Below are 15,087 nucleotides of genomic sequence, written 5' to 3'. Positions count from 1 at the left end.
TTTTGGCAATTTAGATAAAATCTGAGGTCATGGAGGAGCATATACCACTTGTAGGGAGTGTGAGTTTTTGGGGTAGATCTCTTCGTTTACCACTAGCAAAAGAAAATATAGCACTTGCTTACAATTTTTGTCTTAAATATGAGACATACAAACCTGTTTTGATAAGGATCTTGCTGGTTTTTGTAATGTCAGCTGACATCAGTCACATCCTGAATTTACCAAAGAAAGGGCATCCTTAGTCTTAGAGTTTTGTCAGGGAAAGGCAGCTATGGAAGGGCATGCCAGTTGGCATCCTATTTGGAGAAATTCATGAAGGGATTGTAAAGGTTTTGAGATTTGTTTCACTGCTGAACACTGAAATAATAATATCAACTGCATTACCATAGTACACAGAGACTGTGTGGCCCCTCCAGCAGCTCTGGAATGTAAGGAATGTACAAGCAAAAGTAAATGTAGAAGAGTTGTTAAAAGAGAGTGATTTGTATGGTAGTCTGAAGTTACAGGTTACTTTTTTTCTGAATTTCCAAAGGAGTAGGTGTAATTGCTATAGTGAAACAAAGGTCTGTTCTTAGCACAACTTAGAAAAATCTGTAAGTCGTGACCTGTGCTTTGTGTCAAAGACCATTAACTCTATCCATGAAACAAATACTATGTGTGGTGTCATCTACAGGAGATTTTGAGGTTCTTTACTCCTCTTGTGAGGGACCTAGTGCTGCTTGCTGCAAAGCCAGGTAGGACTTTGGGGCAGATGCACCATCCTGTTTGGCAGTAGCTTTTGAGATCCCTTGTGTTCAGTCCCTTGTGGCAGTGGATCAACCTGATATCTGCCTCTGGCACCCAGGGAAAACCTGGAGTGAAGAAACATAGGATTTCTAGCGTAGTGGATTTATCTACACTGTGGATAGAGCTGGTGATTCATGCTTCTTCTAGATGTGGCCATGTGCATGAGGGGATCCCTCATCTCTCCTGCAAAAGCTGATGCCATTTATCCCTCTCCTCTCAAACATTTAAGATAGGAGATGCTGCCTTTGGCCTTATGAGGGTTCAGGTGTCCCTCTCCACTTTGCCTTTGCTCTGGTGCCTGTCTGTTCAATTCAGCAGGATCAGTCTGTCTGCCCAAGTGCATGTAGATGAGACTTGTCAAGATTTGACAAATAAACTTCCTGTTCTGTGTATGTTTATGGTTTTGTTTTTATGATGGCATGGTGGGGGGGTCACATTATGGACATCAGCCAGGATAAGGTGTTTCAGAGGAAGTTACCAGGAATCATCGCCTGGCAATTACAGGCAGGTTTGCCTTCTTGAGGAAGAGCTTTACATAGCCTTGTCACTCATGGCTGGTTATGTGCTTTGAAAAGTAACCTGTTTGTCACTTTGTGTTCTTTTTAGCGTAATTTCCCATTGTCTTTATGAAAAGGGTTATTTTGCTTTGAATAGCAGGATCCAGGGTTCAGGTGACTCCATTATTTAGATGGTGGTCTCTTTATTTTAAATTGATTGGTGTATAAATAGAGGAAGAGATCATTCCACAGATATTCTTGCTTTCAGATAGGGGGAAATGTCAGATCCAAGAACCAATCCAAATCAGCTGAATAGGTGAGATCTACTAGAACATTTCATCTTTCAGCATGCCAGGAATAATATCCAGTTAGGTCCTTATTACTGCAGTGTTCAATATAAGTGTTTATATTTTTCTTTTTCAATAGAATTTCATTCTCTGTTGAAGCTTGACTCTGACTCAAAACAAGGAGGTTTTTCCTTGGAAATATTTATAGTAGTTGATTATCAAAATCCCAAAGGGAATTCATAGCTTGATTGATTCTTAGTTTATTGACAGTAGATGCAATAAAATATTTCCAGCTTAAATATTTTTGACTTAATATTTGTAGATACTTTGTAAATACTGTAATCTAGAGATCAAGTCAATGCATTTAGAGCTGCTTAGGTCTGTACAGGGAATAACTGTTTTGGGTCAAGTGAGGTTTGAAGGAGCAGTGTTTTGTGTTGAGGTTGGGGTTTGGTGCTACACTATGACTGCCTGTCTGTAGAGAAGCTCTGCTGCAGTGCAGTGCTGTGGGCTTCCTTAGCTAAGGAGCTGAGAGCTGTGCTTTGTCTTAGACCAGATTATCGATGGGCATTTCCAGCCTTGCTCTGCCTGGTGAAAATTACTTGAAAAAACATCATTAAGGACTGGTTATTAATGATGGACTGTCAAAATGGAAAGATATATCAAATGAACTTCTCTAGGGATCTGTCTTTGGTCTAGCATTATTCAAAAATTCTATTAACCTCTTTGATGACAGAAACAAGGGAAAACTATAAAAATAGCAGACAGCACCACTCTAGGATAAATTTAGTCCAACCAGCTTTGAAAGAATTAATCTAAAGCATAAAATTATTTTGTCAAGTCAGGAAAATTGTTCTCAGTTAGTATGGAAATAATAACAATAACAATGGGGAAGGCTATCTAATGGGCTAGTTCAGAATAATGAATTGCTGTAACCATTGCTCGCTCTGACAGGGCAGTCGTACAAATGTGTGGCTCTGTACTGACCCGTAAGTTCATTACCAGTGAGTATTCAGAATGCAGAAGTCAAACATAGAACTGAAGGACTGAGGGTAGAGTAAGGCACCTTCTGAAATCTGTTGTGGACACAATTTCAAAGATCACTCTAAAAAACCAGTGGGTACTAAGGCTAGTCGTTTTGAAACAGACATCACAGAAAGAAGCAACCAGGTCTGGCTAGTCTAGAAGAAGGTAGACAAGTAGGGGGAAATTGCAGTCTTGGAGCGTGCAGAAAGTTGTTTGAGAAATGGTGATAACCATTTTTTCTTCGTGTCTGAGTGATGATGACACAAGAGAGTAATGCTGTGGTTTAAAATTAGATGTTGGGGAAAAATGTTCTGTCAATATAAATAGTTTTTACTGCTGAAGATACTAAAATTTCTGTCATTGGTGACTTTGCATAGTACAAAGAAGCAGGATGATTTTGTACTGTTAATCCTGACACTTTCTAAGAAATGGGAATAGAATTTTTTTTAAATTCTGTTCAAACAGAACATGCCTATGCTTTCTAACATGATTTGTACTTTAAAATTATGAGCTGATCCAAAAAAAGGGACTAAGTTCTGTGGCTTTCATGATCAAGTTGTGTGGTGTGCGTTAGCAATTGTGTGTGCAAGTCATCTTTATGCACACATATAACTGTGTCCCTTTGTTCTTCCTCAACAGTCTCCAAACGTCCACAACTACCCCGATATGGATGCTGTACCCTTGTTACTAAACAACATGAAGGCCGACCCCACGGAGGATTCATTATCTACAGACCATTTCCAAACACAGACTGAACCAGTGGACTTGTCAATAAACAAAGCCAGGTCGTCCCCTACAGCAGCTTCATCTTCACCAGTTTCCATGACAGCATCAGCCTCCTCCCCTTCCTCTACTTCTACTTCTTCTTCTTCCAGTCGGCCAGCTTCATCCCCCACAGTAATAACATCAGTCTCCTCAGCAGCGTCTGTACCGTCAGTATTAACTCCAGGTCCTCTTGTGGCCTCTGCATCTGGTGTTGGAGGCCAGCAGTTTTTGCACATTATCCATCCAGTACCACCTTCAAGTCCCATGAACTTGCAGTCCAACAAAATGAGTCACGTGCACCGTATCCCCGTGGTGGTACAGTCGGTACCTGTTGTCTATACAGCTGTGAGATCACCTGGGAATATGAACAACACTATAGTAGTACCACTGTTGGAGGATGGGAGAAGCCATGTCAAAGGTAAGGTGGAGCCAGTTTTGTGCATCTGTGGCATCTCTGAAACTGGTCTTATATGAGAAAAACATAATGACAGTTATAAAGTTGTTAGTTTCCATACTTAGTGTGTTGTTGCTGAAAAAACATACAACTTACACAACTTGCAGGAACCTTTAAAAGTCTTATCCCAGATGATCTTTAAGGTAAATAAGTTTTTAAATTAAGATTGGGTTCAGCAGTGGTGTTAGATGCTCAGACAACCTGTGGCAGGTTCTGTCCTGAGAGAAATAAGTCCTCCCCAGAAGCTGAAGAAGTAGGAGAATGGAAAAAATGTCAGTGTATGATATTTATGACAATATATAAAACATCATAGATAAACATGGAAAACTCACCAGGTGTTTCAGATTTAGCAAGGGGAGGAATGGCAGAGGGATTGTTCCCCAGCAAGTAGGAAGCAATCATCAGGCTCTAGGAATGTGTGAAGGAAAGGCTTGTGGACCAAAGAGCATTAGCAGATGCAGAGAAGTAGGTTTTACTAAGCTTAAGGAGTGGCAGTGCAATACTTTGAATTAGGTTTCTTCTTCCAGATTAAACAGCAGAAGGGAAGGAAGCCACCCAGAGTGTTTATGTTGGAAATGAGTTTTACAGACACAGGACCTGAGAGGCACAGGGAGGTGTGAGGGGAGGAAGAGGCACATGTCAGAAGGACAGATACACTCTTGAGGTGTCCAAAGAACACAGAAAGGGGAGCTGGAAAGCAAAAAAGAGTGAGAACCCAGCAGTTACTGAGGGAGCAAAAACGAGTTACGGATAGTGAGAGGATGGGTGGAGTAAGGAAAGAAAAAACAGATGTGCCCAGAAACTTTGAAAGCACAGCTTTATAAAGGAGGCATTAGCGACAGAGATGGGAATATGAGGAAAGGAATGAGATACTCATTTCAAGGCTCATTGCACGTGAGTGAATAAAGTACGGTAATTTTCCCCCGAAATGAGGTATTGCTTGAGGCAGAAAGGGAGGGTATTGACAGATAACCTTACTTTGGGGCTTATGAGACTGCAGGACATTTAGTCTTATAACATCTCTTGTGTTCCTAATTGCAGAGTGAACAGATCTCAACTTGTTTCTTACCTCTCATGTCTGTTTTTCATGAACTGGCAACTGTGTGTTATTGTACAGGCCTACAGTGATGGGTCATTCAGATGTTTAGGGGCATCCTGTTGGGTATTAGTCTGTGACTCTCCTACTGTTCCCTCACTACCCAAAGGGGGACTCTGCTCTCTCAGTAGGCTTGGACATGGGAAATGAACTCATTGTTGATCTGAGTCTAGTTTTAAGCCTCAAAATTATGGTTTAAGTTTTATTGCACTTCATACAGTGGTGTAATTTTAGCCCTTTGTGCCTTTCTGTCAGTAAATTATGAATAAAACCAGGACTTCATACCGTGTAGTCTAGGAAAAAAACCCCAAACAAACAGAAAAAGGAAAGTTTTAGTTTTTATTTTGATTTTGGCCCTTCAAGGTGCACCTAACCATGAACTCATTGAGAAATTTTCCTCTTTGTTTTCTTTTCGAAGGTGCTGGTTGGCTGTGGTAGTAGTCTCCTCTGTAGGAAGCATCTCCTGATCTTGTAAAACTAGAAATTCACTACCCCAGTTTCATCAACAAAATTCCAGAATTTAATGTGCTGTAGGGATTTCAGCATGTGAACTCCATGCCTTCAGACCTGCCCTGACAATATGGCCTTTGTGCTCTAATTGGTAGAGGTCATTAGCCATTAGCCCCTGCATCATCTATTAATGCACAGTTAAAGCACAATAAAGTATCAACAGTTCTTCAGTTTATTAATTTTTTCTCATGATTTGTACTCATTTTGTGGTCCTTAATGGTTTTGATTAAGAAGTTCAGGTTAATTTAAATAAATACAATAGAAGTAAATTGGGCAGCAATCCACTCTAGGTAGTAATCTTTTATCAGCTTTTGCTGGAGTGTTTTTCATTCTTTAGTGCAAAACAATATAAATAATTCAATGCAGTTATATTGCACAAATTAACCAATTAAATTATTTTAATATGTGTGCAGACTAAATTCCCTTCAATCAGCTCTTGTGCTGATAACAAAAAATAAGTGTACACAGATCCTAAAAGGACATTGTTGCCAAATTGAATTAGTTCCTAATCCTCTACTAGCTGATGGACAAATGCAGGTTTGGAGTCATCTAGACTCACAGCTTTCAACTTCTACATGAATGCTGCTAATTTTCAGAAACATAAAAATGTGCACAGTGAAACAGATGATCCACAGAGACCATCAGCAGGATAATCCCTGTGTTATTCCTGCATTGGTGCTAATTCGGAGACGATGTTGATGATCCAGGAGTGCCAGTTGGGAAGCACTTAAAGTTATGTTTTTCATGACCCTTTATCTAAGCCCTTTTCACACAATTGGAACTAAGGCACTTTCCTGAAAAGAGATATTTTTAATATGAAAATTACATCAGACCTGAGCTCTCAGGCATCTCCTGTATTTCTAGGTTTCAGGTGCTGAGGGGAGCAAATACAAGAAACTAGGGCATAGAGAAAAGCTTTTTCCTTGTTATTCCAAATTTTATTTTTCTCATGCTGAATTGTCCTCTTCCCTTGAAGTTTGACTAGAACCATTTAATTTTTAGGTTTTTTTGCAAAACCTTCTCAGGCTGTCATCATCCCTCTAATACTGTCTCCAGGTGTTTTGCACAGGTGGCTTTCTGCTTTTCCTGATGCCTCCCAGACCTTCTTTCACTCTCAGACAAAACTCTCCTGGTGGCTGCTTTTTTAGGCAGTTCAAGCAAATAGTGTTTTCTTCATGTTCTGTTTGAATATTCTCTTCCCTCTGGCACAAGAAGTGGCTACTTTGTCTTCTGTTTCCCTGTCTTCTTCTATTTATCTATTTTTCCTAGTCCTTCCCATCTTGCTGACTGCTCTTTGAGTGCCACTTTCAGCAGCTCTGCTTCGTCTCCCTCTCCTTTTCTGTTAATATTTCTAACCTATACTGTCATCTCCTCCTCCGCCTCTGCACATCCTTCTCCGCGGTGCCATTCATCATGCCGTTCTTTGTCTCACCATCCTTCAGAAGAGTCTCAGATCTCCTTTACTGCCTCTCAGTTTGCTGTTTATTTCTGCTGTCTATCCTGCCTCCTCTCTCCCTTTTTTATTTTTTGGTTGCAAGGTTTCTTTTTGTTTTGAAGACACGTAGCCCTTGTATATACAAGGTGCTGGCAGCATCCCGTTGGATCCTGTGCCACGTGCTGCACCCCAAGGTGGGCAATGGGAGACAGGGCTGTCATGCTGGAAAAGCACCCTTATGTCAGAGTGATGTGCTTTTGCAGGATTAAGAACCGAATCTAAATCAAAACCAGGATTGGTGCATTTTTAGGAAGTTATTAACAATGCTCATTTAGAAGGTAATTAGAGAACATTGTTTTTGGTGTCGGTAATACATCACTTGCCATTTACAAATCTTAGTAAATTCCTGTAAGTTGCTAACACCACAACATTCAGCTATGAACAGACCCCACTGTTGACCAGGCACCTTCATCCCCCTATGCACCAATGGGGAGGATGCATTCAAGGGTGATTTCCAGAGCAGTGGGGTCTCTTGCAGCCCCCACAGCACCAGCCCGGCTGTGCAGGTTGCCCCCTACAACCTTCTCCTCTCATTGTTTCATACACATAAACCAGAGAAATGCATTAGGGCTGATGGGCACACAGGGGAAGGGAACCAGGTGCAAGTCCTCATGGACACCATGGGCTAGACTGTGCCCTGTGCCACCCCCACACCATGGCAGACTCAAAGTTCACTTTTTCAGTGGTCACTGTGCTTGTCACAGCCTTCAAAGGTGCTTGGAGGTTTTTTTTTCTGTAAGGATTCGGTGGTGGTGACTAGACATTGTTGTACATTGAAATATTCCATGAAACAGTATTATAGTCCCAGAAAAGCTTTTTCCTTGCTTTTTTTTGCTCCCTGTTTAGCAATGGTAAGCATCGCTAAAAGTTTAATTAGAGGCCCAGCAGGTAGCAGCACCTATAGATAAGACTGCCTGATGGTTTCACTTAAACCCCAATCTTCAGTTGCTCCGAGTCTGTCTGTATGTAAACCATTGAGACTTACATTTTCCATACTGCCTCAAGCTATTTCTGTGTTTTTTCTTTTTTTTCTTTTTCCTTTAAGAGAAAATTTTCTAGAAGAAAAACTATTCCACTCTTCCTGAGACTTAGCATAGAGGAAAAAAATGTAGCATTTTCTATGTTGAAAATGTTTATTCCAGCTTTTTTTTTTTTTTTTTTTTTTTTTTGTGAAAAACTAGAACCTCAGTGTTTTTAATTACATGAACCTCATGCTTGGTTTGGACCATTGTTCTTTGCTTTCAGCAGATATCCATGAATACTACTGGCAAATCATGTCCCTCTAGCAGCAGGTTTTGCCAAATACAATATTCTTGAAAATTGTTTTCTGTAGTTCAGAGGAGTTAATGCTTTCATTGAAGAGCCTTTTAGAAGCTCCTTCCTGATAATGGTGGATGAAGGGCTGGTGCAACTTTGATATTTCTGGGGTTTTGGAATCAGATTTATGAATTCTCGTTCTTATGGGTTTTTATGTTTTCAGAGGGCACAATCACTTGCAAAATTCACCAGTCAGAGCATTATAAATTTAAACTTGCCAACTGAACTTTGTCTGCTTGTCTTGTACATAAACAGCTGTTATGACATGGTCTTGGACCTTTTTTGTGTTGTATCTGTATTTTGGCCATGGCAAAAATACACAGCTTTTTCTTTTCACAGTTTGCACTGTTTGGCATATTCCTCATTGTGGATATATTAATAAGTAGTAAATGCAGCAGTATCTTTTGCTGCGGATTTTTTGTGACTTCAAACAGGTAGTACCATTAGATTACATTATCCACTGCTCTTACTGTTTTTTTAAAGTACAGCCTGTTATTTCTGCCTACTGTAAAGTTTATTTTGCAAAAATAAATGCAATTTGCAGTTAAAAGATAGAAACTAAGATGTTCCATATGTTTAGAAGTCAGATTATATGGTCTGTTTGTATAAATTATGCTATGGAAGAGACATTTAATTAAAACCAGTAGTGTTGCCTTTTTTGTTTCATGCGGAGTGATTATCCTTTCTGCGTTTTAGTAGACAGTTATTTTGGATTTGAGTTGCATTGAGGCTGGGAGTTTCTACTTTAGCTGCCATCATTTTGTTGTTATGCACAAAAATCTTCTGTGGCTGTCTGTATTCAGCCTGTCCACCTCCCCCCCTGCTGTCCCCCAGAATGTTGGCTCTGTCTCCTCCTGTTTGGTTGGTTCAGCTGGAAGAAGCACTCATGGTTCTGGGAAAGCAGGAGCAGGTTGGCAGTGGCTTGGCAGGAAGAGAGGCAAGCAGAGGAGAGGCTTGTGTTCACGGTGGGACCTGTGCTCCTGAAGATGGTGCACATTATTTAAGAGCTAGAGTAAACAGTAGTTTTTGCCAGAGTGGAGAGTTAAAACACAGACTATAAGTTGCCACACAACACTGTGGTATTTGAAACCAAGGAGGTTGATTTAAGACAAAATGGATCAGCTTAACTATAGGGACTTCCCTAAACAGCCTTCTACTTAAATTTCCAGAAAAGTGCTCCTTCTAGTGATTCACTAGTGACATTCTTGAGTTCTTTCACTCTAGAAGCAAATGCTCTTTTAAGATTCATCAATATGATTTGTTCGTGTTGATGTTCATTGTTCGTTTTCAGCTAGGAGGGATTTGAGGAAGGGAATGAGGTACAAGCATACTCCAGCTTGATTTGCAAACCAGCATAAGCGGGATGAGTAAATCTCTTTTGACATATCCTGAGTCCCTGCACCTTTTGGAAGCTGTTAGTTCCTTCTCTTCCACGCCAAGAATGCCTCTGGCCCTTCAGTTCTGTATTCTCACCAGGGCTGAGCTTTGATCTGCTTGCTTTTATCGCATGAATTTGGATCCAGCAGAAACACATGCCTAAAACTTCTCATTTATTTTCTCTCTGCCTTGGGTTTTATTGTGCCTTGGACCAACCTGCTGGAAGCTTCCTGATGTCTAAAATATCTCTTGCCTTTTGCAGTGTGTAAGCTGCGGTCTGCTACCATAGTGTAGTAGTTTCACAGTATTTTATCCAATATTAAATACATTCTGTCCTTATTATTTTCCTTGTTTACTTTTGATGATAGAGTATTTGTGTATTGGATGCTCAGCGAGACATAAATCTCAGCAGTCTTAGTAGTTTCCTTTTCTGTGTAGATGAGGTCTTCTGGCATTGAAATAGCTTAGAAAGAGAAAAGTCTTTTGTTTAAAAAATGGGTTTGTATTTTTATGTATACAACCCAATGACAGAGATACTTAAGTATGTGCATATATTTCATCCATGCAATCCCTCTTACCTCTGTATTTCTCCATATAGCTATTATTTTACAGGTTTATGGCAAATTACTTGACTGTTGAAATGATTTTAAATATTGCCTTTGATTGGATCATAGCAATTAATATTCTCTGCTAGATTAGTTACACTGTGCATTTCAGTGCCAGTTCCCATTCTCTGTGAACCATAACCACGCTAGGTGCAGTTAACTGCTAAAGCCATATAGTGCCATAAAATCTTAATAAAATCTGAAAACTGTGGAGTATGGGTAATCTTGCTATAAATTGTAATAAAAATTACCCCTGTAGACTCTATATTCTGACCATTACGTTCATGGATAGTGCTGCTTTGTACATAAAATTTTATGAAATAAATCGACCAATTCTGCGGCCCCTACCAGGAACCAAGCTGTTTTGATCAAAAATCTGACTGGTGCACTCAGAGCATTTTTCCAATGCATAAAGCATTTATAATGAACTTTAAATAGGAAGAAAAATGTCGTATATGTGCTTTATATAGTATGAACCGGCTTAGGAGAAGGAGATCGTGAGTAGCGTCATTCCTGTGCATTTGGTAGGTCTGTAAAGACACAATTTTGTTTCCTAGAACGCATTAAATAAACCTGAGTACAACACAGTCTCTGAGGTCATAATTTTAAGTAGCTCCTGTACATCTGCATCTGGAAGTGTTGCTTCCACCACTAGAAATGCATAGCGATGTCTGTTGCAATTTTTTTTGATGCTTTCCTGCTAAGTCCATGCTGGTGTCCTGTTCTCTAAAAAAATTTCAAAGAAGGGGGATGTTCATTTGTTTCAAACATCAAACTGTCATGTGAGGGTGACTTCCACAGTTGTAAAACCCATTTTCCAGGAGTAACCAAGAAGGATGGAGATGATTTCCTTCTGCTTGGTGTTCGATCCACCCCGATGCATTTGTTATTAGAGACATTTGAGACAGTTTCAGTTTAAGAGAGAGCAGAAGACTTGCTCTTGGTCAGGAGCTTTCTTGCAGTATTTCAGATATTGAACTATGCTGTATGCCAAAATTAAGGGTCCAGAGTTATGGTTTAGACACTGTAGTATTCATAACTGCAGTGTTTCTGATGCTGGCAGATTAATTGTGCAATGAGCTAAAACATGAGTGCCATAAAGTTTTCTTAGCCATATTTTCCATTTCCATCCTTCTAGGAGTTTGGCAGCAAATGTCTGTTTTTACTTCAGTCCTTCATGCTCTGCAGACACTGGGACACACATGTGTAACAGCAGTAGTAATGAGATTATTGTTAATTTTGACATGCGGTGTAGTATTTTGTTTTCCATTCCTAATGGAAGTAAGTGCAAAGCATTACTTGCGGCTGGAAACAGTCTTTAATCTATTGTATGCCAACATGGACTGAGATCGACCAGAGAGGAGTTTACTGGAAGCATCAATGGTGACCCTTTCTGGCTTATTGAGCCATGTTTCTGCTTCGTTTAAACTTCCATCGCAATAAAAATCTGTGGCTGCGTTTCCAAGACCAAACCCATCACCAGGCTGGATATGGCAAGGCTGGAGGGGCCTCGCCACCATCCAGGCTGATGTCTCAGGTCTTGGTGTCACTGCCCACTGCAGAGCTGTGTAACCCTGCTTCTGACAGGCAAGTCCTCATGGGTGAATGGCAGGGCCAGTTGGAAATCCCAGCATGAACGATCATTTTGATTAGCAGGTTGATAAGGCATCCTTCAGAGAAAGCAGGGTGGGGAGTTTAAAATGTGAAACAAAGGCAAGCAAACTCTGAATTTGGAAATCCTTTCAAAGGGCAGAAACAGATTTTTAATTATTTTAGTAGAGTAACAATGATTCTTATTGTGGTGTGCTGCATTGGCAAACCTACATGTGGGAAAGTTTACAAAGTTATTAGCTCAGAAGTTAAGTAAGTGCAGAAAGCTGAGTTTTTAAGCTGAAGCGAGACAGAGGTATTTCAGGATGCTGAAATTTTCTCTCTATTTTCATACTAGCAAGCATCATCTCACAGAGTCATTTCAACATCAGTTAATTACTGTGTGGCTTAGCTATACATTGAGGCAAAACTCCTAATGGTTACTTAGTTTTCTCCTGCTGTTAAATATATCATTCCTCTTTAGCCCAAGGGTCTCATATTTGCCCTTAAATCAAAGATAGGATGTAGACATAAAATTATTTCTAGTGGGTGTTCATGAGCCTAATGATGGGATGAGTTTTCATCCCTTTCACTCACAGGAATTTTGACTAGGCAAAGTAAATCAGGTTGCAGTAACTGAGAGCTGCCAGTGGTGACAGCAGCGTTGTGGTGTATGGCCCTTTCCATGCCACAAGCAGGGCCTCTGACAGTACTTGGCTTTGTCTGACCACATCAGAGCACTTAAGGTGTGTATCCTTGATTAATCACTGAAAAAAAGCAAAGATGTTAGGATATACCTGGCTGAAACCCAAGTGTGACAGACAAGGAGAAAATTTACCTACCATCTTTGTATCAGCAGCACATGTGTGAGAAGGGGGAGGAGGGATGCTGGGCTCTTGTCAGCCTGCGGCAATTTAAGTCCACAATCCCTTCCTTCCCAGAGGTTTCCAGAATGTGGGCGAGCAGGAGCACCAGTTTAGGGAATGAAGAGGGAAAAAGTCCCCTGATGGTGTGGCTGTGGGCTCAGGTTATTCCCCTGGAGAGGTGGAGGCTTGATCCTGTTCCAAGGGGTTCATCTGCCCTTAGCAACCGACAAGCTGGATCCTTCCCAGAGATTGTGCTTCCGTGACATGGCTAATCCTGTACCATGTCAAAACCAATGCAGCCGTGTGCCAGAAAGCACAATGTATGCAGTGCTCATTAAAAAGCTCCTGTGCAAGTTTAAATCTCTTCCAGCATTGTAGAACAGGCAATTTTGTCCTCAGAAGCGGGATCAGGTATTGTCTGACCCCACAGCCAGAATAAATTTTAAAGCCCCAAACTGTTCAGTTTGACAGAAATAGAAGCAAGCTTATATCTGATCCAGATCAGGCTTTTTCCTACTGGCAACTGGCAGCTGGCAGATACAATATTAATGATGATAGACTTAAGTTGTGTAGTATTTACTGGCTGGTATATGCTTTATGTGTGATAAATTTGCACATCTTCACTTAAAACAAGTGCAGGAAGTGAATTTGCTCATGATGCCCAGAGGGAAGCTCCTTTTTGGTACAGTTTGGCAAAGGGGCATTAAGAAGTGATTGCATGTATTTGTGTGCATCATGAGCAATTCTCTCTACTTTTCTTAGCAAAAAAGGATCATTGTTTCTTGAGGCTAACAAGGATGGGAAGCAACGTGGCTGCTTGCAGCCTTCAGCATTTGCAGACGCTCTTAACTCCCCTGGCTCACCAGTCTATTCAGCACGGAGAGCTAACAGCTTGCTTCTGTACCTCCTGTGCATTCATTCAGTGGCACCTTTGTCCCACTTTGTCCCCAGTCTCTGACTGGTTTCTTTTTGCTTGCCTCGCCTTAACCTCATTCACACTTCACAAAACCACCAGATAGCTCTGTTGGACAAATCTTGCCTTTCAAGAGGCATAGCAAGGGCAAGAAAGCCACTTAAGGTTTATTAATTAATGTGTCTGCCTGTGTTTGGGACTTGATTCAGTGACCCAGCCAAGTCCCTTCTGGATCCATAGTCCTGAGTTCAAGGAAGAGCATGGTTGTTAGAACAAGGTAAAGCATGAAGGGAGGTTAAAATGCATTGGCATGTTTTGTGGGCTTTTCTCCACCTTGCTTGCCAGTTGCATTCTGTTACTCACTTGTCCCCCACCTTTTTTATCTCATTTGCTAAACTATCTCTTGCCTGCATCTCTTCATCCTCTCCTGTTTGGTGTTCATTAGACCAGTAATTACTTCTAATTCAGTGCTTATGAACTGAGGCTGGTATTCATAAACCTTGGTGCCAGGAGTTGGACAGTTGTTCTTAGATGTCCAAGCAAAAGTCAAAGCTGTTGACATTAGTAGGAGTCATGAACTCCTGATGTGTGACAGTCCTGTGCTGCAGTTTGCACACTGCAGAGAGCGGTGAGGAGGAGATATCTGTTAGGCTTTTGGCCAGTTGGTTGTTCACGTGGCCCATTTCAGGGAGGAGAGTAGCTGGAAAGGCTGTTTTCCCCTAGCAGCTGCAGCCATGCTGATGAGAACACAGGCCAGTTTGCACCAGCTGGCAGCAGCAAGGCTCAGCCCCCTGGTCAGTCACCTCACTCCCCAGTGCCTCGGCCACCCACGGCTGTGAGCTGGAAGGAAGTGACAAATGAAGAGAGAGAGAAAAAAGGATGTATATGTGGACTGACATAAAAAGTAAGGGAATAATCCCAAGAACATTGTTTTATTTACTTGCCATCTTTAGTTAGATTTTCTGCAAATATATAGCAGTGCTTGAAATACCTGCCTTTGAATTTACCCACTGATACATTTCCATTCCTCACCTTTTATCCTCTCCATAGTTACGTGTGGCAGCACCTCATTATGTGCTCAAGCATTGGTGCCTGATGGGGCACACTATACCCAGTGAGTGCAGTGTGCCTGATCAGGCCCACTATACCCAGTGAGTACAGTAAATTGTCCCTGGGTGAAAAAGTAAAATGCTGCTCACAGCTTTGTGTCTGTGCTAGAAGTGTATGGAGTAGGATTTACCGAGCAGAAACAAGGAGAAGGTAATTGAGAGCTTTGATCCTGGCACATTCCTGTAGTAATCTAAAATCAATACCAGATGTCATAGGAGTCTCATTAATATCTTAAGAGCCAGCAGTCTGCAGTAATAATGAAACAACATGTCTTACAAAGAAGGAACGTATGTAAGATTGTTCATACACATTTATACCATCTCTTTTTATGTAGGTGTATTCACGCTTAAGTGATCAGAGTTCATGTATAAGAACTGTATTACAGACTCAGTTATG

The 15,087-nt window shown here is 40.9% G+C and overlaps 1 protein-coding gene across 7 annotated transcripts in view; it reads left to right on the top strand.

The window, feature by feature from the left end:
* The window catches only part of KLF12 (KLF transcription factor 12), a 242,419-nt gene that overhangs the window by 147,512 nt on the left and 79,820 nt on the right, over window positions 1-15,087 (top strand). For all 7 annotated transcript variants that reach the window (XM_074535527.1, XM_074535526.1, XM_074535524.1 and 4 more), the window contains one exon: window positions 3,233-3,776. In XM_074535527.1, the coding sequence (XP_074391628.1) occupies window positions 3,233-3,776 (544 nt within the window). The remainder of the gene's footprint in view (window positions 1-3,232; window positions 3,777-15,087) is intronic.

Source organism: Zonotrichia albicollis, chromosome 2 (genome assembly GCF_047830755.1).
Source record: "Zonotrichia albicollis isolate bZonAlb1 chromosome 2, bZonAlb1.hap1, whole genome shotgun sequence".
Lineage (NCBI taxonomy): Eukaryota > Metazoa > Chordata > Aves > Passeriformes > Passerellidae > Zonotrichia > Zonotrichia albicollis.
Note: the sequence above shows the minus strand (reverse complement) of the source record. Positions and strands in the feature narration are given on the sequence as shown.